The following is a 24,296-nucleotide window of genomic DNA, read 5'->3' as shown; positions in this document are numbered from 1 at the left end:
TTTTTGTATAATTTATTTTTTCTTAAGCTTTTAATTTAAATTGTTTTTATTTTCTTTACCCCTTTGACCGAAGGGGTTATTTTCTTACCTCGAAAGGGTTCCTGGGCTAACACCGCTGGGGGCCTACCCCCAACTAACCCAAATTAACTGAAGTACTAAACATTTTTGTATAATTTATTTTTTCTTTCTCAATTGAAAATGTTTTTATTTTTACTTTTTGACCGGCGAGTGGGGCTCTGGGCTGCAGCCCGTGAATCGCGTGTCTAGATCCGCCGCTGTCTCGGACTATCGAGAAATGGTGAAACATCGTTGTATCAATAGAAGACTCGACCGAAGGACGTCGATTTAACAGTATTTCGTACTCCACCTATCACCTAATTTGATTTGCCTTCGGTACAGCTCCTTTCGAAGGGAAAAGCCAAAGGCGAGCGAAGAGCCGAGAAGAATAAAAGTTTAAACGTATTCAACGACCGGAATCAACGCTGCTGCTAATTCGATTTCGCGTCGGCGTTGGACTGCACGTTCGAAGGCGCTCGGCTACGAGCTAGAACTAGAAAGTTCGTTCCTCCGCCATTTCCAGGACTCCGAGGCGGAGAAGTAGGAAAGAAAATGGAGTCGTCGCGCGCCGCGCCGGCTGCGACTAGCAAGTGCAAACACATAGAAAGAAAAAGAGAGCGGCGAGGATAAACACAGACGCGAATGCGAGTTGCGATAAACGCCTCCCCTTTCAGCCGCAGAACAGACACACGGAAAAGCTTGGAACGAAAGATCCAACGTGCGAGCTGAACTTTCGTCCGTGACGTAAGGCTAAATTCGCGAACACGCTTTGATCTGCCGCGCGAGTCGGCCTCCCATAATTTTTTTCTCCGCTAAAAACATTTGGCCGCAGGGGTCTCCGCGGGAACGCGGAACGTCCGCAATGAAAAATGGAACGAACGCTTGCCGGGAAATAGCGCTTCGCCGGCTGTAAAACGAACGAGAAAAAATGTTCTTGAGTGAACTGTTACCGAGTCTCGCGGAACGAAATTTGCATGGCAAATTGCGGTTAGGCGAGTTCGTTTCTGCTACAAACGATGGTTTATTCGATAACGGAACGTTATGTTCTTTGTTTCACACTTATCGTGTAGGATATTGTGACAGTTATCGTGTAGAAGATTGTCACTGGAAAATTATGAACAGAAGGATCGGTGTTGGTTTGTTTACGAACTAAATCATGCGACAGGGAGTTAACCCTTAACGGTCCGGAAGTATTTCAAGTTTACTTCCCACCAGGTCCAAGCTATTTTTCATACGAAGAGAAACTGTGGACTCAACATTTTTATATCAAGTATAGAAAGGAAAATATTTATATTTTATTTTGTATATATTTATATTCTATTTTATACATATTTATATTTTATTTTTTTTTTATTTTTGCCGCCATATACGCGGCATTGGACCCAGTAAGTAAAAGTGTCATGCTGCTTGTATGGCGGCATTGGTCCGTTAAAGGTTAATATTGCGGGCCAGAGAAATTTGCCACGCCTAGTGATTAAACGAATAGAAATATTTATCGGCTTCGACGAGTAAAATTGAAAGAATCGTCGTCCATTGAGGAGGAGGCGGCACACAGTGGTGTAAAACGCGAAATTTAGTGACATTTCGCTATAACTTCTAAACTATTAAAGATATCGAAGTGATATTTGGGGTGTAGAATATTAACAAGTAATCTTTTTTTATGGTGCATAATGTACCATACTTTTTCTTTATTTAATAGCTTTTTTTACTATTTTTTTAATATATTTACAAATTTAACAACTTCTAGAAGCACATTCAGCTTAGTAAATATATTATTCCTCTAAATTTTTGAAAAATCGCTCTTTAAATAAAATTGGGTTTAGTGCCAAAAGTGATTTTTAGTCGTCAAAGAGTCCCGACGAAGAACCCGACAACCTATGCGCATTTGCAATAACCCATACGATTTGTAGACCCCTAAGTATTCAATTAAAAGCGGAGTAATTACATAACTATCGCACTGAAAACTGATGAATTCCCAGGAGCGAGGAAATGGTTATTTACCATGCGTATATCTCCGTAAAAAAATTTTTTTCAAAAATCTGACTTTGGCACATCATGCACGCACTATTAGGCTATAGAAAAATAATTTTTTCTTTTATAAAAATCGAAAATTTATAAAAAGGATTTTTTGCCGCCTTGGCACCACTGTGTGGCGGTTTGCGGAGATCTCTGAAAAGGTTGCAGCGCCGCAAAGGAAAAGAGGGGGAAACTCCGGTGGTGAAAAGTAAGCTGAAAATCGGCCGCGGGGCGGAACGTAACGAATTAAGCAGATGAACTCGCACGAGAAGTTTTTGCATCGGGGGAAAAAAAAATGAGTGATGCCGGTCTTCCTCGGGGGTTTCGAGGCGACTGAAAGCAGAGGCAGCGCGGTCGAAGCGGTTGGGGGTAAAAGGCAGGGGAAGATGTGCGGGCAGCGAGACGAGGATAAGTAAATAGGCCAGGAAGAAAAAAGAGGTGACCGGAAAGGGAGCGTTTCGCATTAGGCAACTTCTCCTTGTTTCTAAGTTTCCCGGCACGCTTCCGGTCTATTCAGAGTCTTCGTGCGCGTACGGGGAGCGCGGCCCGAGTGAACTTAAATAAAAAAGTAGCCGGACAAAAACGAACGGCCCCTCGAGAACACGGAAGTCCAATAAGGACGGCGGAACTTGAATATCCGTGGAACTTCGGCCGAACGTTTCGCGAAGTAAACGAAAATTTATATCTGCGGTTTCTTATCGACAATCTGGTCGGCGACACAGTGGTCCGAAATCGTAGAAACTCGGACCAACATCAGAAATCACTTAATTACATATTTCTAATTAAGCAGAACAATTTCCAGGGTTTTTGGAATCACAGATTACGATTTTGGTGCTTTTTTTTGCTGGGATGGGAAACTACCCTTCTAGCCACCCTTATACCGAAATTTTCATTACACGTCATGTAGTAACCTTCGTTTAGTTTATTTAGAGAAAAAAATTATGTGACTGTATGTATTGGGTTGTCCGGAAAGTTCGTGCCGTTTTTCTGTAGGTGGCATTAGGATATGTCAGAATGATTGAAAACAAATGGTATGTGTACATAGTCTAAACAGGTGATCTTTCAGGCATTTTTAGAAAAAATGTTTGATTAGGATACATTAATTTTTGTTAGTTTTATACGCTCTTAAATATGGAAGGAACGGAGTGATTGGCACTTGATGCTTTTTTCTTCCAAAAGCTGTTGGAGCTTGGTTGGGATGTGCAACCCCATTCACCCTATTAACCAGACATTACACCCTCAGATTTTCATCTCTTTAGGTCAATACAAAATTTCCATAATGACAAAAACTTTAACTCTTTGCTCGACATAAATAGTCATATTTAAAAGTTTTTCGCCGAAAAACGCAAGTTGCGTGAAAGATGAACAAAGATTATGGAACAAAATAGCACTTACAAGAATTCAATAAATGTATATCGAAATTTAAATGTACTGCGTTTTAGTTTCCCTTAAAAATCGGCACGAACTTTCCGGACAACCCAATACATGCTTGAACGAACATTTCATTTTTGACATTTTATTAGATAGCATCCGGTCCCCTTTGTTCGGTGCAGGTATGAAATTACTGCGACAGACATCAGCAAGATAAAATCCGCGAAGTGGAAAATCTTCCTTTAGCAACGTTAATTGATCATTCCGATGCGGCGAAGAGCTGATCTGCGCTAAAACGAACAGTTTTATTTTACGGGCGGTGGTCATTAAACGGTGAACTTACCTCGAGGAGCTTCCTCGAAATTAAACTTCTGTGACCTTCGCGATTCGTTCGGATCTGGACGACGGTTGGAAAATTCTGATTAACGACGACTATCGTCGAGGACCCTCGTTAAAAGTGGTTTACAGTGATTTCTCTATATATGTCGCCAAAGCCTGGATGATAAATGTCGCGGAATTATCCCCACTACCGCGGGGTGTACCTCGTGAGGGGCCACGAAGCTCGATTCCTCGGACGTCGAGGAATGTAAACATAACATGGCTAGGGTATGTCTCCTGGACGATACACGACGCTGGCAAGACCCGTGTTGTTGACATATATCGAGAATTCACTGTATACTGCAGCGACGCGAGTTTAAATGAAATTGTTCTCCAACAGCATCGTTCTTGCGAGTACCAACAAATATCGTGGAGATGTAGTTGTCCCGACGAGGGTCCGGAACTTCACATTTATCGTGTAGGAGACACGATTCGGGGACCTCTAGGGCTGGGGAGGTCGACCCAAGAAATGTAACATGACAGGAGTCAGAATAACTTTTCTGTTGTTTATTATTTTTTAATTTTTGGAAACTATAACCACCTTCGGTTGACCTTGAGATATAAAATATTTTTGTCTCCATTCTAAATAAAATGTTCAATTATTTTTCTCTTCATTCTGCATAAAATATTCAATTATTTTTCTCTGCATTCTAAATGAAATATTCAATTATTTTTCTCATCGGTGAGCCAATACTATCGCAGTGACAAACTTCTTTTTTATTATTTTTTCATGTAACTTTGACAAACACATACGTGACATTTTAAAACACGGCATAATTTATCATATTTACTTGTTCAATTGACGACATATTTCTTGGTTAATATTTTGGGCTGGTGGAAAATTGAGTGAGGAATAAAATACTGTGACTAGTAAATCAAATGTAAAATATTAATCGTTTCTTAGGAACGAATCTTATGCGCTTGAAGTTTTTTGTGATTCCGTGTTAATAAACACAAAATGGTGTTCCGGAAGGACGGTGTTCGATTGGTTGAATTTTACTGCTCGTTGTATTGCAACTGCCGTAATTCCCGTTGCCTGAACGCGTCGGAATTTCTATCGGAGAGCAGGGAAGGAAAGAGTTTCGGTGCGGATCTGCCGGCGAGGCGCACGAAACGGTAACCAGAAGGAGAAAAACTGTTGACCCGCTTCGCGACGAGGTAGCAATTACTCTAATGATCGTCCTCCTGCTAGTATGCTTCGCTACTTTCTTCTTCCTCGTCGCCCACCCCGGGAACGCATTAATTGCCGTAATCGGTCCGCGGTGTAGATGGCTGTCGAACTTCCCCAAGAAACAGTCGTCTCCAATAAATCGCCTTCCTCGTTCGACGGTGTTCCCGCACCCATCTCACGCAATTGCTAGTCGATTCGAATTTATATCACCGTCCCTCGTACTTCTTGGTCCCCTATACCTACGCGCGACCCCTATTTGTCTTCCTCTCCTCTCTTTTCGGTATTAATTGATTCGTTTCAATTTGTTCCGACGAAGCCCCGACTACCGGGGAAACAAGGAGGAACCGGGTGGTGGGGGGGGGGGGAGGGGAGGGGAAGGGGCTAGATGGAAAGAAGATCGAGCCCAGTCACAATTTAACTCGTTGATTAAGCCGTTGCGCAACCGTGTCTTCGCCTTAATTGCCAATCCCGTTTATCCGGGATACGAGCGTTCGACTGTTCTCTTGGTTTCTGTTCTTACTCGAGCGAACGATTTGCATATACCCGTTACTTCCGCCGTACCGAACTCGCGCGGAATCGATTCAATCTCTCCCGGATGATAAAACACCATGCACGGGCTCCCCTAACCGTTAACCGTTCACTCTGCGTACGTACATTGTAAAATAAACCGTGCACCGGGGTGTAATTACAGATCATGTTTTCAGTGGAAAATGTGGAGAGATAACTTTCTAGTGTTTCTGAAGTAATACTGATTTTCGTAACGGCAGGTACGAAAAGATTTAAGAAATCTCATATATAAAAATTCTGTACGAAGAAACGAAATTAATTTAATAATTTAAATTAATTTTTTGAAATTGTGGATCACAGATAGCATCCCTAAGAGAACTCCGGAAAGCTTGGCAACTTTTTATGTACGTTTTTATTAGTCTGAAGGCTAAATGGACTACTCAAATTTATGCTAATACAGTGAATTCTCGATATATGTCAACAAGACGGGTCTTGCCAGCGTCGTGACCCGAGCCGTGTTATGTTTACATTCCTCGGCGTCGGAGGTAACTCGGCAGGGCATTCCCCGCGGTAGTGGGGATAATTCCGCGACGTTTATCATGCAGACCTTGGCGACATATATAGAAAAATCACTGTAATTGTTGAACAGGGTTGGGCACACTTCATTTGAAAAATTGTATTTTTCTTTGATATCTAAATTCAACTTGTTGGAATTTATTTCATCAATAGAACAAAATTAATCTGTTATTTCTTTAGAAGGAAGGATCGTTTGAATCGGCTTTTGATATACATTGTATGTTGTCCCCGGCATGGGATCCTCGATCCTCTGTTGTTCATATTGGACTGTTGCTCGTCTGTTTTCGATTTCTTGTTTCATTCGCGACGTTTCCTTCAAACCGTAAAAACGTGTCTGGCAACACGCTTTTAGAGAATCTATTGAAATATAAATTCTATTTCGTATACAGATACAGAGCGTGCTTTTATTATATATACTCATATCCCAATACAACTTATATTCACTTTTAAAATTGTTCTTTGGAAGTGAATAGAATTTTTGAGAGCGCGAATAATTTGATCGAATGAAAGATGAAATTATTTGAAATTCATTCGAGCATGCAGCCAAGTGGAATAATACATTAACGATTATTGTTCGAACGATTTATAAAAGAAATAAAAGTATTTTCTGAGGAAATTTGTAAACATGAATATCGGAAAAGCACCGACGAAAGTTGCAGAGCCAGAAAGGTTCGACAAGCGTTCAGAAAGGCTCTGACTCGACAGAAAGTGGAGGATGTGTTAGGTAGCGAAGGGAAGAGAAAAGTAGAATGGCGAACTGGAAAACTACTTGCGAGGAAAAACGAGAAACGCATGGAAATCCCGAAAAACTCGGTACACCGGCGCGGCGGAGGGTCGGAGTAAAGAAACTACTGACAAAGAGAAAGCTGAATAATACGAAAATAAGAAAAGAGCCGGAGCATTCTAAATTCGCAGTCTCGGAAACGATAAATACGGAACAAAGAGCGGCGAGAATATTCTTCGGCCACAAAGCTCCGCAAATTTCGTTCCTCGGCGTCTCTACTCCTTTTTAATCCGAGTAAGAAGGATCTCCATTCCCGCCGGCGCAAAGGCAATTCCATAAAGTAAAATCACAGAAAAGAGATCATTCTTGCTAACGCTTCTCGAAAAAGAGCGGTGTCTCTTCTTCGACACTGTTCTGAAAGGGACGCGAAATTGAAACTCCGTCGGATTCACTGTCCCGATATCTTCCTTGGACGCGCATGATCTGAGAGAGTTGGGATAGTAGTTCGCTGAACGGTTCGTTTGAAACTGGGGAGGGATAATTTTGGTAAAAGTGGGAGCCCGGAGTTCGGCGAGATTTCCGTTCGAACGAGTACCATCTCTGCTCCCGAATTTACAGGAACAACTTCTTTGCTCTCCGACTGGAGTGGACGAGAAATTTCGAATAGGCCCGTATCGAGGGAAACTGGGATGTGGGGTTGGAATCCAAACGAAAGGGTCGAGTACGAGAGATATCTGGGTGAGAGGGTGGAACGGTAACAGTCGGCGTTACTTCCGCTTCCGCCCCAGTAATCAAATCTCTTGACTCAGTGGGCGCAAATTGAAATCGCTGCGACCCACCCGGCCAACCAACTGCGACTCGCAGCTGGCTTGCGGGTTCGCGGATACTCGAGAAGGAACCTCCTAGCCAGTGTCGCCAGACAGGAGAAATCGAGGGGAATACAGTTACCCCCCCCCCCCTGCCGTTACCGGGTTAGTCACGACGCAGGCGCAGACGCAACGCGAATCGGGTGCGCGCGTCGCGTCACGTGACCGGTCCGTGGCGGAAGCGTGGGGATACTCGCCGAGGGAATGGCGCTGTGGAAGGGGTGAGATAGAGTGGGAGACATGTCTCAATCTGGCGACACTGCACTTCGATCCAGTTAACTACTTTAGACTATTATCTCTTAGCACTCGAATGGCGACTGTAAGGCGCCACTAAAAATTGCTGTATCATTATTCAACATATTTTTTACAGTATTAAATTTGTTTGTATTTAATAAATTACTAAACATTTCAGTACTGTACGAGTAAATTGCACCATTTTTTAAAAAATTAGAAAAAATATGTATAGAAAGGAAATATTCTAGGTCGGAAGAAATGTTTCTTCAAAGGGTTAATGCAATTGCGACAACCGGAAGTTGGGCATGAAAATGTCAGAGTACACGAGAATTCCCGTAATATTAATATATTCGAATAATCACGTTATTAATGTCTGATATGTGTGATAATTATCCGAAAATATAGTGCCTTAAAAATTATTCGAAAATATAGTGCCTAAATAATTGTCCGAAAATATTGTGCCTAAATAATTATCCGAAAATATAGTACCTGATAATGTGATAATTATTGATTTGTATCAATAATGTGATAATTATTCATTTGTATCAATAATGTTTGTATCAATATTTGTATTACATTGTGAAGTTTTGCGTCTGATCTATTTTTTCTTCAACTTTTTTCTCTCAGATTATGCCACTAAAATTAATAAAAAAGCGCAACATATCTTTATTGGGAAAACCAAAAGAACAGGTGGACGAATTGATAACTGTTCATCCAAGACTGAACACGATCAGTACCTCATTGTATATTCCATCCGATGACACGCAGACTTAGTATCTCTTTCTTCGATAGATAATAGAAACTATCTACTTTCTTCCACTTAGACTTTCATCTAGTCTTTAGAGTACTAGAACTGACTATAGTTTGACTATACTTTATCCCGTTACTTTCGCAACGAAAATCAATTGAAAAATATACCAACAAATTTTTAAGTAGCAGAATTTAACAGGTACAGTAGATCCCAAAAGTATTTGAACATTGCAGTATATGTACATGAATAAACTATATATATTTATTTTGTTATATTATTTATATATTTACTTATTTATTTAAACATTAATATTTTATATATATATTTGGAAAAAATAGTACAATAATAAATTCAGACTCATGTTAAACCTATCCTTTTTTTCTAGTTTGTGCATGATATAGCAGGGGAAAATTGAGGACACGTTTCTGGTCAAAAATGCTACAAATTGTCTGTAAAAATATCATCAAATTTTTTTCATAATAAATTTGTTACAGATTTGAACAGTTAATTTTAAATAAAATAAATCGTAGTGCAAGGGGTTAAAGGCTTCACACTATAAAATCAGTCCAATTATAGTATTATTATTTTTTTTTTTACTAAAATCATCATAATTTAAATATTGACAATTTCTCGATGGAGAAGTTAGTACATACTGAAATATTTTTTGGATCCACTGTAGCTCAATGTTGAGAGACTTGTAAAAATATTAGAGAGGAAGAAACGTAATGTTATTTTATAGACGCTTTCTCATAAAAATTCTATTTCTCCTGGAAACTTTCATAAAGTTCAAACGATCGATTGTTATTTCAGTTTCCGTCAGCACGGAGTATTTATATTCACAACCAGCTATTGTTACCTGTTACTATTAATCTAAACTTCCAAGCGCTGCCCCGTGTCTTTATTATTCTGGAGTTTCGCCGCCAATGGACCTGGCCACAGCCTTGGGGCACATTCTTGTGTACATGTTACCCGGTTTGTTAGCCATCAATTGAACTGTTGGCAAATTGTAAATTTGATTGAGGCAACCAGCTGCAACGCTAGTATAGCTTCAGTATAACATTTGATGTAGTCTCCGACTATATCTGGAAACTCGGACCAGAAGCGAACGCATTTTCACTACCGGCAACCGTAATTACGGTCGAACGTAATTTTTCTTCAATTTCCGCGTCGAATAACTGAAAATTTGTTGGTATATTTTAACTGGAAAGCGAGGCAAATTTACGGTGCAAACAGAAACGAATCAATTTCACGGGAAAAGATTGAACAGCAATTGTTTTCTTTACCTCGCAGCTTCGTTCTCAAAGAAAGTTGCAACAGCACAGACGCCTCTCCGTTAGCAATAAATATTCATGAGAACTTGATAATAACTTTAATATTTCAACGAACTTAACGGATCGCCGGATGATCCTCTTGAGATATGAAAAATGAAACTGGAGCACAAAACAAAACTATGTCGAGGCCCTATCGTTTATTGTAATCTGCAGGTGCAATTTATAGTATATAAATTATCCTCACGAGACACGAACGAAAAGCCTGGAGCACAAAACTGCATCGAAACATAATTATTTATTGTTCCGATCGTAATCTGCAGATTTTGGAAAAGCTGCTATGAATCAACCTGTTGAGTGTTAGAGCAACACCGTCTACGGTGGTGTTCGTTAGAGTGCGTTTTGCAGTTCTATGGTAAACAATTTATCACAGTCTTCATCCTCGCAATAAGGATCGTGCGACCAGGCAAATTGATCTAACGCGGTATTCCCTTGCTGCAATCGTGTTTAGTCGTCCTCCTTACGATCGCCTAACTGTCCCCGCTGTATCATGATGTTAGTTGACAATAGACAACAGTTGGTTCACTCTTATCAACAACGGAAGGTAGAATACTAATAAACGTGTCACAGAAATCAAACAAAAGACTAGTACTCGCGTCTCTAATATCCCACACGACGACTATAGAAAGGGAATACTGTAAACGCCGATCCGTACTATCCGCTCAGACACGGAACAGTATAATTATAATAATTTTGATTTATTTAGTTTCCGATATCGTACTTATACGGTCGGATAGTGTAAACACCTATATTCAAATGCCTTATGTGGCGAATCTAGGCATAGCCTTAGGGCCTCGTTCAATCAAAGAGGTAAAGAAAATAAAAACAATTTAAATTAGAAGCTTAAGAAAAGATAAATTATACAAAAATTTTACTCGAGACAATTTAGGTTAATAGGGGAGAGCCCCAAACACTGTTAGCCCGGGGCCCCGAAATCAACGGTCCGCCGCTGGTTAAGCCCTTGCACTACGACCTATTTTACGGTTTTTACAGTGATTAGATCTTTGTCGTTCATAATTTCCTAGAGGAAGAAAATTAGCTATCATGTGCCTATTTTCCAGTGGACGTGTATTAACAACGATTAATTCGATCAACGAACGAAAATTACTAATATACATATTCAGAAGTGTGGCGGCTACTTCCTACGCTCGCCAGCAGATAGCCAAATAATCAACACCTTTCCCGCTAGTACCTGATCCGTCACCGATCCCTGTATACAGGGTCATCCGTTTTTAAACGGCCAAACGTCAACCAGCTATAGAGGACCCTAAATGGAACAACTTTCACCCCTAACACTTTGTTTGATTCGAAGTTATTTCATTCAGTCTCCACGGCGTGCCCCATGTCAAAAAAACCAAGATCCAAAGGTCATACAAAAAAGTTGACTTAATTAAAAAGATGCCCCTATTTATTTTAAACCAAACAAAGGAAAAATCATCAAGATACATAATTGCAGTCCTAATATATTTAATCTTAAGTGAACACAAAAAATGACGGGTTTTTGCAAGTAAAAATCAAGACCGAATCAAAAAAAGTGTTAGGGGTGAAAGTTGTTCCATTTGGGGTCCTCTATAGCTGGTTGACGTTTGGCCGTTTAAAAACGGATGACCCTGTATACCATCCTCAACCGCCTTACGATAGCAGCATCTAGGACAGGACAGGGCCCGCTAAACGGCCTTACCTTTTACCAGCTGTCTCAGACAGGGCCCGCTAAACGGCCTTACATTTTGCCAGCTGTCTCAGACAGGGCCCGCTAAACGGCCTTACCTTATACCAGCTGTCTCAGACAGGGCCCGCTAAACGGCCTTACCTTTTACCAGCTGTCTAAGACAGGGCCCGCTAGATGGCCTTACCAGCGTTGCCAGATGGGGGGAGGGAGCACCAATTGAGGGGAAAAACTCTCTCTCTCTGCCTACTACCGGAGTAGACAAAGACGAAACGCGTCACGGAAGCAGTGACGGAAGCATAGGGGAATAGCAGCCGCGGTAGAAGGGGAAATTAGAGTGGGGGAACAAGTCTTGATCTGGCAACTCTGGGCCTTACCGACGGAGTTCTCTAGCTAGCACAGCGGGCCCTAGGACGAAACAGCTCCACCTTTTCCTTCTCTCTCACGCCAACTCAGCCGCCGCCAAAGAAGATTCTATTAGGTTCGACACAAGTCGTACTCATAGTGCAAGGGATTAAAGAATAATTGTCTGATCAGTGCTGAACCGGGAGCCATTCCGTATTTGTGCGGATAGTCGAACTCCGGGTAAAGCCTGGCCAAAAACGATCAATACCAAAATTCTTCGGGTTTCGTTTGCACCGAAATATTTGCCACGCCCACACCCGTGTGTCCTCCATTGCGATTACCCGTAGCAAGTTCTAGAGTACTTCTTTCTCCCCGTAGAGTATCGATTTAGAAAGAGAAAGGCGCTCCTTAGAAACCAACCCTCCGTTAGTTGAGAAACGATTTCGCGTCAGACACACGTCTAATTCTATGAAACGAGCGAACAACACACGACACCGAAGCGCAGTTGAATGATCGATACACACACACACACACACACACAGTCACAGACACGCGAATATCGATCGCGATCTCTCGCGGTAAGAACACCGACCGAAACCGGGTATATACCGATCTTCTACGCAAACACACACGCACACGCACAAACTGCCGGCATTGCCAAGTGGATTTAAACGGCCACGATCATTGAGATTAGGTGCCGAGATCGACGCTCGTCGAGGACGGGAAGCACCGGCGATCGTCCCCGCTGCAATCGGCGGTGCGAAACAAAAGGAGTTAGTAGCATGGGCATGTGTGTCTGTCCGTCTCTGTCCGAATCGCAGCACGTTCACGTCGAATCTGTATAATATATGTTATATATATATATGTGTGTGTCTGTGAACGTATACGTATCTGTCCGTCACTTTCACGGCTACGGTCTGCTTCAGTGTAGCAACTACCGGAGGCCTCGAACCGGGAAACTTTGATTTCCGCTTGTTAACTTAACCACCCTACGCTCTAAATGTTTCTATTAGTCTTGAAAAGACAACAGACTCCACGAATTCATCGTGAAACGGAAGAATTTAATGCAATACAGTTTTTTTTCGATATAAGACGATGGCTCAGGACGACTTTCGACGTATTACGGACGAAAATACCTATTCAGCTTGACATTGTTCTCGAGTGGGCCGAGAGTTTATGGGTACCATAAGAATAGAGGTTTTCTTGTTGCGAGAAAAACATCTGTCGTCTTTTATCGAAATCAAAAATTATATCTCACTATTTTCACAGAAATATGATCGTGATGATGGATTAAGTAAATGTACAGTCTTTTCTCGATATGTGTCCACATCACGGGTCTACCCAGAGACATATATCTTCCAGGAGATACTATTCTTTGATCCGCGCTTCATGCATTACACATGTAAATGTCATCGGAATTATGTGATATTTGGTATCATTTTTATTAGAAAAATGCCACGAATATGTTGGTGAAAATCCCATAAAAAGATAATGAAAAATAAAGAAATTTCGTTATTGGATTAGTAGTGGTCTCACACCGATATACGCGATCCGTATTATGTTTACACTCCTCGGCGACCGAGGTCTCACGAGAGGTCTTAGTGGGTATAGTTCTGGGACTTTTATCGGCTAGATGTTTGGGACATATATCGAGAAAAGACTGTATACCTCCCTACAAACGTGCTATCATTTTGTGCTCGGTATAAGACACTTTCCCGGCCACCTTATTCGTTTTGAACGTGTACTTTGTTACTGTGAAATTAAGAATGTGCTATCTTTTATACTATTGTTAGATTGCGGGACAAAGAATTTTGACCAAGCACTTGCGCGAATTGTGCTTATGCTTATTTGAGAACGGAACGTTGTGCATTAAATATGCCAATCTGTCTGGATATTATCTAGAACTTTAGACAAGGCGGGTTGTTTAAATTATTTACCGTGGGCGAGATCGTTCAGCGAAGTTTCCTTGATCACAGCGTCTATTATTACTGCGTAAATTCTTGAGCGCGAGGGTTGCACCTCCGGTTTATTATTTCCCCGCGTTCTCTGAAGTTACCGCGCTGAGCCAGACCATAGTCGTCCAACTGTACCTAACCCACACGACTCACGCCGAGCTTCTGCACGCTTACGAGGTGGCTGCCAAGAAACCTGACCTCTGAGTGCTCAGTTCGATGGTTGTTACACTGTTAGATGTGCATGAGCCTATCGGTATGATCGTCCGATAATAGAACTGGTTAAATGTACACGAATGCGGTTCCAAACTTTTTTGATCTGTCGCTCGATTCAATGTACGATGTATTCAGATACTTTCCCAACCCAAGTTTCTTCGTTTTCCCCCGTTTCGTAAGAAAAACAGAGAATCGAAAACGGCGCCATAAATGAACGCGCGGGAAAAGAAACAGTGCCGGTTTTGTTGTTGATCGGCCAATCCCACGCGGATCACGACGGAAAATGTTTTTCCGGTGTTCGGTGTTGTTTGCGCGGATACTATTTAATTGTTATGATTCTTTCATGCCACGCTGAACCGAAGGTAAACATCGTTCGAACCGAATGGCTCGCCTGTTGTCCATTAACCGTGGATACGAACGCAAAGCTGCTGATTGAACGAGTCCAATAACGTTTAGGAGAAACGCTCGAGGAAAATGCAATTTTAGAGAAAATATCGGGACGGAACCCCTGGAGAAAAATGATGCACACCGTAGTGTAATTTTGAAATCAGAAATCCACTAATTTTCCAAAGTAATATCCATGTTCCAGGAAATAGAGAATTGACTACAATATTCTCTCCATAATTGTCGCCGGGTCTGCCGAGTCACAGTTATAGAAGAGGTACTATTCTTTTCCTTTCGCGCCCGAAATCGCTTATCACACCAGTAATTGTAATCGTGATTACGTATATCGTGTTGGATGGTTATCTTAGTCGAGGAAAAGTTTCTCAAAAAAAAAAAATAATAAATTAGAAAAGTTGCAATCGTTCGCGTCGTCTGCATTAGTGTGAGTCTCACCGATACACCTGGCCGGTTCCAAGGGAGATCGCACCATTGCCGGGATAAAATTTTAACAGTTTCGGTAGAGATCTTTACGTCAGTTACGGAGAGAATATTGTGACGCGTCTGTGCGTTGCGTACACGTTCTACTTGCTTCCTCGGAGCCGCGAGTTTTATTCTACGTTTCCTAGTGACTTTAAAAATTCCTCTCCTGAATCCCCGGGGCGTCTTGTAGGAGCCACGGTAGAACGGGCTCGTGGATTGTCTACGCGAGCATGTGTTTACGCTGGATCGACACATGCAGTTCCACTAAAAGTTTCAGCGGTCCACGGTAGGTGCGGCCCAGTTTCGAAACTCGTAACCCTCATCCCCGACCGATCATTCGGACGGTTCCCGGGCGAATCGAGCCGCCGGAATGGATCGTAACGTGTTTTAACTCGGGGACGCTTCTTAAGCATGCCTCCGCCCTGTAATCCTCACGAGCACTGACGGTTATGTGCGTCAGCCTAGTGATTTTATTGCTCTTTCAGTGGATCCCGTTCGGACGTCGCTGCCTCGAACGACTTCCAGCTTATAACTGATGCTTCGAATGGTTTCAATCATTCGAATGCGGATAAATACCAATCTTCCAATATTTCTAGAACCCTTTGCACTCGAGTGTCCCCTATGGCAAGGAACACTATTGATTCGATGATAAAGTCGCAAAAATTTTTTTACGTATAATATTCTCTCCGTAACTGTCATACTTTCGGGTCTGGCGCCTCACAGTTTCAGAAGAGGTACCAAATTGTTTGCAGTGCGCCGAACGTAGAGGTTCGAGCCGTTTAAATTAAAAAATCGAAACTCCTTATTTGTGGCTTCCCGTCAACGAAATGTTTACCATCGTATTCGTCTCGTTTTTCTGATTAAAATGACACCAAACACGATACAATTACGAGTATAATTGTGCATCAAGCGACTAAAGTTTCGGATTTGACATTTACGGTAGAGGTGCACGAAATCTTAGCTTCGCCTGTTACACAAGTAATTGTAATCGTAATTATCTCGTGTTTGGTGTCATTTTAATCAGAAAAAAGAGACGAATGCGATGGTTAAAGTTCCGCGAAATAAAATAAAAAATTAAGGTTACAATCTTCTGCTTCACTTCCATTAATGTTAGTTCAACTTAGTGATACTAATGGGTATCCCCCCAGTGGTGGGAATAAAATTTTTACAGTTACGATAGAGATCTTTTCGACAGTTACGGAGGAAAATTTGAATTGTAAATGTCACGGAAAGCTGGCCTGACCGTGCTTGATCAACAAAATTGAATGGAGGGAAAAATGTGAGCGGACGAGAATGACAGAATAAATTACGTTTATTTTATACGAGTAAAGTAAGTTTAAACGGAATCCATTACTGTTCACTGTCACTTTACGATCCCTGTTCTCCATTAAGATGGAGAAATAGATAGGCACTTGCATTCTTTGTCACTGTCACGTGGACGATAGTAATCTCAGAATGATCCAGCCAACCGTTCATTTTTCACAGTAACAATAATATTGATGTCGTGTTGCATAAAATGTTAACACCTCTTTATGTTCTCATTATCATTCTCATATGAGAGAAGTGCACTTAGGGTAAATAGAAATACCAACACACAAAAACCAACGAGAAATCTGAGCTGAAAATATTATGCGAAACAGCACGCTTTGCGTTCCTCTTCTTGGACATTGACAACAGGTGGCGTTTTTTTCATTAAGATCATGAAAACCGTTAAAGTATTTGTCGAACGTATCGATTTCCCCCGGTAAGTACGGAATCGGATGGAAATTAATGTGGAGGAGGATTAAGAGAAGCCTAATTCGGGGAAATTCAATATTGCTTTGAGCGCGTCCCGTGTCAGGCAAATGGACGCAAGATAATTAACTAACCATCGATTCTCGCTTCCACAGTGAAATGCGCCCAGGGACTGATCGCCAAAGACAAGAGCGGCACGTCTGATCCTTACGTGACGGTCCAAGTCGGGAAAGTAAAGAAGCGCACCAGAACGATGCCGAGGGAATTGAATCCGGTTTGGCACGAGAAGTTCTACTTGTGAGTAATTCCATTACCATTCCGCGAACCCGAGAAATACGTTCCTCTACGGCGATAGAGCCGGAATGGACGAAAGGAAAATTAATTTCCAGTTTACGTGTACCGTGATTGCTAAGACCCCTGCGCAACGTTCCAATCACGAGCAATCCTAATACCTATGCAAATTAATGCTGGACGAAGTGTGTGCAGAAAGATTGAAATTATACTCGCACAGAAAGGATTGATACAGGGCGTAAAGAAATTACATTTCGATTTCGTAGAAATTGATGTAAGAAACCTGCCGTAAAATTAAATTCAAGGTCAAACGATCGGCCATTTTCTTTTTATAAAAAACAAACGATAACTTTTTAAAATGTAGGTCAAACGGCTTGAATTTTAATTGCTATTGGTCGCAATTACAAAGGAAATTGTCTATCTAAATTTTTAGCCAGTTTTTAAACAATATACAGTGTTTACTCTATATATGTCCCGAATGCCTCGCCGATAAAAGTCCCAGAACTATCCCCACTGTGTGTGAGGAGTGTCAGGTCGCGCGGATCAAAGAAAGATATATGTCCGTGGCTAGACCCGTGTTTTGGACATGTATCGAGTAAACGCTGTACAGCTACCATGGACAACTGAACACACATAATATGCATTATTGGTGCACTGAAAACCCGAAATGACTTCGACAAGTTGAACACCAGCGTCCATGGAGTGCAAATGTCTGGTGTGGAATCGTTGGTGATAACAAACTCAAGGTCACGTGAATGTCATAATATTACAGGTCGTTGGATTCGTCGTTCTCCTCTTGATATATCCTATTTCATTCCATTAAAAAAAACTTCGATGACCTTGAAATCTCAAAAAATATAACCTTGAACAAATTTTTTTGCCTATCATGATATTTGCCCTCCTGAACCAACTAATGTTTTTCTCTGACATTTTTTTCTATCATAAAAAACCGAGAAACATATTTACTGGTTTACCGGTATACATATAAATAAATTTGTGCAATAGTTCCTCATCGATGTATCTTTATAATCTGGACCTACCGTTACTGGACAGTTGACTAATATCTAAAGCAATAATGGCATTCACCTTTTTGTTCTTCAGCGAGTGCCACAACTCATCCGACAGAATAAAAGTGAGAGTATGGGACGAGGACAACGATCTGAAGTCGAAGCTACGGCAGAAGCTGACGAGAGAGAGCGACGACTTCCTCGGGCAGACCATCATCGAGGTGAGAACGCTCAGCGGCGAGATGGACGTCTGGTACAATCTGGAGAAGAGGACGGACAAGAGCGCAGTGTCCGGCGCTATCAGGCTTCATATCAGCGTAGAGATCAAAGGAGAAGAGAAGGTCGCGCCTTATCACACCCAGTACACCTGCCTACACGAGAATCTCTTCCATAGTCTGTGCGAGAAGAACTGCGGCGTCGTGGCACTGCCTCAAGCGAAGGGCGACGACGCTTGGAAGGTGTACTTCGACCCACTCGGGGAAGAGCTCGTCGACGAATTCGCGATGCGATACGGTATCGAGAGTATCTACCAAGCAATGACGTGAGTACCTTTCATTTATCCTTTTTAGAATTTCTATTCGACGCTGGCTCCCTCTAGCCATTGAATTATGACTACAACATTCTCTCCGTAACTGTCGTATCGTCGGATCTGCCTAGGGACAGTTCTAGAAACAGTGTCGCCAGATTCAATCTTGTCTCCTTCCCCTTCTATCCTTCCCCTTCTACCTCGGACCCCCACTTTCTGGCGACGAGCATCTCCACTCTTCTGCCACGGACCGGTCACGTGACGTGATGCGTCCACTATGCGTCTGCGTCGTGACTAACCCGGCAATGGCAGAGAGAGGGTAACTGTGTTCCCTCCTGTGGTAGGGATAGAATTTTCACAGTTACGGTAGACACCTTTGCGACAGTTACGGAGATAATACCGTATGTAACTTGACGGATATACAGAGCTATAGAAGGTTGTAGTGATACAGAGCTAACCATACCCGTTGTGACCATTTAATCTCTTGATATTTTTGTCTGAAAGATAATGATGATTAATGCTTTCAGACATAAATATCTCGAGATTAAATAGTCGAAGCGCTATGGTTATTAAGATCGTTGGATTCGTCCTTCGATGCTCTACAATAATCTCTAAGAAGAAGCACAAGATTTATTTTTAGAAAATTCCGATAACCTTGCGTTCTCGTTAAAAAAATAACCCTTGGGATAGTATAACTTTATTCTGAGAAATTTGTTCGTACAACAGTAAATAAAGCATATAATTAGCTGATCCCAAAAGTAATCGCAATCAGCCAATTACGCTTGTTTGCTGCTATGCAAAATTGGGCAGATGAACATGAAAACCAGCCAAGTCAAATGGCAGATACGATCATATAGCATATCGTCAGACTTATAAGAGGCTGTACGCCGTAGACACGATGGATCCGATGTAATCCACGTTAAGGTAATTAGACCCAGTCTTATACGCGGTAGTCTCAGTGGAGATAGTAAAGATCGTGAGTGATATGAATGATAACTAATTCATTATACGCTATACAGGCTATAACAGACTCGTTGCATCCGATAAAGACCGTGACAAGTTCTTTATAGCCGGTAGAGGGCTTAGCAGACGATTTAGCGGAAATGGAGTTTATATAGCGGATTCGTAGTCAATCTATCAAACCTCCCATCTGATCCCGAGTGTCTAATGAGCCGGCTGTAACTTTGAATACATTAAGTGGTTCGTCGACCGCGTACGGGCGACACTAATCCTTAATCAGGTTTAGAAATTTATCTCTATTATTAGGTCGTTGCATATGAAACGTCCGATTCATAACAGCAACTTTAAACAAATATAATATTCTCTAAATAAAACTTATTGATTAAAGTAAGCATCATTGTAATCGTCGTACAGTGAATTCTCGATATATGTCCACAACACGGGTCTTGCCAGCGTCGTGAATCGTCTAGGATACACACCCAAGCCGTGTTATGTTTACATTCGTCGGCCCCTCACGGGGTATACCCCGCGGTAATGGGGATAATTCCGCGACGTTTATCGTCCAGGTCTTGCCGACATATATAGAGAAATCATTGTATTCTGTCAAAATATGACGAATTTTTCGATTATACTATGGTAAATATTCAATTTTTTGATTGTTGGATATATAGATAGAAACTGAAGATAGCACTCCAAAGATTAGGTTTGTACCTGTAAATGGTATACATAATAAACCTGTAGAATATAATAGTATTTCTTGATTAAAACACTTTACAAAATTTGCATTCTGAAATCGGTCATTTCATATGCAACGACCTGATTATACAGGATGTTCACACTGACACTAGGCGGCATTTTTCTTGCAAATAGTGAACGTTAAAAAAAAGTCGAGGAGGAAAAAGTTATACTGTTTTTTGCCAAAAATGTAATTGTGGTTTTTTTATCTGCATTATTTTTTTTAGAAATGAAGGCAACCTGTTTTAAATGGAATGCTATGTATTTTTTTATCTGTCGAGTTAATGACCAAATTTCGTTGTGATTGTTTCAGACATTTCCACTGCCTTTCGACGAAGTACCTCTGTCCTGGTGTGCCAGCGGTAATGTCGACCCTTTTGGCGAACATAAACGCATACTACGCGCATACCAGCGCGAGTTCTGCTGTTTCAGCTAGTGATAGATTCGCCGCCAGTAACTTCGGGGTGAGCTCGGGGTCGAACATTGAAGACTACGTTTATTCACGAGGGAGCGAAAAAGAGAGAGAGGGGGGGAGAGAGAGAAAGAGACAGATTGAATGAGAGAACAACGGCGAACGCTGTGATTGAGAAATGCTCCTGTAATTTCCTAGTAGCCTAAACCATCCATTATTCCCGTGCCGGTTCACGTTGGCTGACCAGGAAACTTCGGAGCACACGTGCTCTCGCGTACCCCTATCAATTTCATTTTGTAAACTCTTCATTAGGCTCGTCCTTCTTCTGTCTTAGGCTAGCTTACTCTCCCCAGCCAAGATTTTTCGAAGCTGGAAATTGGAAATACTGGAGAGACAAAAGGCGGTCGTGTACGTCGTCCGATCTAATTAAGATTTTAATTAAGATTTTTTCGCCCGCGACTGTCGTAGGCTGGTCCCGAGAGATGTCCGGCAATTCTCGAAAACCAGTATTTATTTAATTAAACAACAACGTCTTCTATCAGCTCCCTAGTGTTTCCCAGTTTTGTGCCGACACGTATCTAGAAATGTCAATTACGCTAACTACCATGTGGGAATAGCTTCGCACTCCAACTTGTTCCAAAGGCTTTCCACTCGAATGAAACATAGCGTATGTGCAGTAAATCCAAAGAGTATTTAACGAGGTATTTATATAAAATGGTTAGGTGTATAAAATTTTGAGGTAGATACAAAATGGTTGAGTTGTCAAATGTTTTAAAATTTTGTACAAATAATCTATGAAAATTGGAAATTTTGTAAGCAATCGCAGTTGAAATATAGGCATTTTTTCAAATGTTTAAATACTTCTTGGATCCACTAGTCCAACCTGCAAGTTTGTTTGTGCCTGGGAGAAGTGGTTCGAGCGGAAAGGGTTAATAGAGTCATATAAATTTTACGGGAACGCTGTCCGAGGAGGACAAATTCTGATACTGTTTTCGACGTTCTTGAATTATGCATGACTTTTCGAGGGGAGCTCGTTTGGTGGACGCCTATAAAAAATAGCTGACTTTGTTACCCGCGAAACAAGCCTGAACGAATCCTAAAACAGATGAATTCGAGGCTGTTACGAACAGGCGTACGAAAGGGGGACGAGAGGATAGATAAACTGTGAGTTTAGTATTTCAGAAAATATAGTCCAGGTTGAATCAATGATCAGGAAAAATCCATGTTCGAAGAGAACATGGATTTGTTCCAGAGTACAAATTTTTTAAACAATTCTTTATACATATATATTTTCTGCCACATAAAATATACGGGGTGAGTCGTTTAACTGTACCACCTAAATTTACTCGTAACCTACTCGTTGCACAACAAAAAGTTTCAAACAAAAGTTCCTTTACATTTACATCAAATACGACACGCCATTTGATCATTAGTTTTTTGATGTCTTCATATCTTATCAAGATGTGGAGGTGACCTTGAGTTTTTGTATTATAATGTGTGATATTTAAATATGCGATTCGAAAGGGTATTGAATTCTGAATAAAAAACTATTAAGGTATATACTGTGAAAAAGTAATAGTTACTGAGATATTCTTCAGTGAAGAGTCAGTGCGTGTTCGGTCAAATTCAATGATAGCTTGTTTGTTGTCAATTATTTCTTTATGAAACTTTTACCAACATGTTCGCGACGTTTTTCCGATTAAAATGATACCCAACATGGTACGGTTTGGATCGTATTTACTGGTTTAATTCCCGACTTAGTAGCACGTCCGTTATCCCACTGGCTAGTTCGGATAATCGAGGTTCTACTAAATCGCGAATCAAACGAGTAAACCTGATGCAAATTTATCGTGTTTGGACTCGTTTTAATCAGAAAAAGGTCACAAATACGTTAGTAAAAGATTCGTAAATAAATAATTAAAACTGAAAAAGTTTTGTCATTATACTTCCACTACAGATTAACTAAAGAATATCTCGATAATTATTACTTTATCAACCGACACGCCTTAATACTTTTTTACTCAGCATTCGATTCTCTTTCAAATCGCATGTTCAAATATTACACATTATGAAACAAATACTCAAGGTCACCTCCGTATCTCGATAACAAGGCGAAATATAAGAATAATCATTATCACATTATATGTACCGGTTAATGTGTAGCAACTTTTGTTTGAAACATTATTTGATGCAACAAATAGGTTACGAGTAAATTCCAATGGAACTTTTAAGTGAGTCACCCCGTATATACACAGCGTTTTTTGGCGTTCTTTTGATCACGTTATGAGGGAGTCTGCTGTACTTGCCAGCACTTTTAATTATTAGTCACATTTTAAAACTGAGAATTACCGTAGTCTTCACGTGTCTTCACGTATTATCCTTATATTGATAACATTGTAGGTGCGACTTCACCTTACTACCCTGGGCAAATCCTTCCCCAAGGATCTGCTGTTCCTTTCTTCGTTTAGATTTCCATTCTTTTTCATGATCCTAGCTGTCCACACTTTTTTCCATCACGAGCACCTCTGGGAATAAGATGCGCCACTGGGCCATGGGCAGTGGCGGCTCAGCCAGCTGAATTATCAACTGAAGTCTGTTACGTCTTGAAATTAAGATGAGACCAGCGCTATGAAAAATTTAAGTCTCGTCCTTTCGCTTGGAAATTTGTCGGCGACACGATGACTTGGAAAATTGATTCGGCGTTTTACCTTTGAAACACACCGATAAAATAATGTATCGAATTTTTAACAAAATTTTAACAAAAATTTAGTAACTTTCGCTTTTTCAAGATTGTTCTTGTTTAAATCGTTTTTTTAATTATGGTGTAATATACGAATTATTTTTGCGCGGATCGAAATCAATGAAAAATAATACTGCTAACGGCGGGAGGTTAGCGCAGCAATGCAGCGTGGGTTATCTACTTGCAGGCGCCGTTAGCTTGTGACGGGATTCTATGGGCACGCGTGATTAATCAAATTTTATCATAGTCTTTGTTCATAAGTCTCTTCATTCTATCCTTAGACATACCGCTCGAGTACCTATCTTACAAATTTTTCTCGAAACTTCCCCTACCCTTCCAACTCTGCAGATAAGGTGAGGTAATGGTGTAGAAATACTGGAGATCTGATATATTTAAAAAAATGGTTCAAATTAAATGGTCCATACTAATGTTAATGTCTCCTTCAGAAAATATACGTCAAACTAAGGTTTGTCAGGTAAAATACTCACTTAGAAATATATACAAATACTATTTTAATTACGTATATTCGGGGATGAATCGAGATCTTACATGACTAATCAATTTTTCTTTCTTGCATTTGTCTAGCCCAAACCTAATTTTTATCTTTAATCGATGACCTGAGTATTAATTGCAATATGATGTTGCAAAAAGTCTCCTCGAGTAAATTGTAACACAATAAGCAAGAAGAAGAAATTCCTTTTCACAACACAGATTTGTATGGTTTTATATACAGATTCCTGAGTTCATTTGAAGTAACTTTTTCCTTTGCGAAAATGTCCTGCGCGACTTAGTTAAAGAGTTATTAACGAAAAACACGGACCAATCGGAGCGCGACTACTGGGACCGAATTGCGGCCCGGCGAGGGGTCC

The 24,296-nt window shown here is 41.0% G+C and overlaps 1 protein-coding gene across 7 annotated transcripts in view; it reads left to right on the top strand.

Moving 5' to 3' along the window:
- The window catches only part of Unc-13 (unc-13), a 628,091-nt gene that overhangs the window by 586,982 nt on the left and 16,813 nt on the right, over positions 1-24,296 (top strand). For all 7 annotated transcript variants that reach the window (XM_076787594.1, XM_076787596.1, XM_076787595.1 and 4 more), the window contains 3 exons: positions 16,912-17,053; positions 18,149-18,595; positions 20,589-20,739. In XM_076787594.1, coding sequence (XP_076643709.1) covers positions 16,912-17,053; positions 18,149-18,595; positions 20,589-20,739 — 740 coding nt within the window. The remainder of the gene's footprint in view (positions 1-16,911; positions 17,054-18,148; positions 18,596-20,588; positions 20,740-24,296) is intronic.

The sequence above is a fragment of the Halictus rubicundus genome, chromosome 5, assembly GCF_050948215.1.
Source record: "Halictus rubicundus isolate RS-2024b chromosome 5, iyHalRubi1_principal, whole genome shotgun sequence".
NCBI lineage: Eukaryota > Metazoa > Arthropoda > Insecta > Hymenoptera > Halictidae > Halictus > Halictus rubicundus.
The sequence above is the reverse complement of the archived record's forward strand: the minus strand, read 5'-3'. Positions and strand labels throughout refer to the sequence as shown.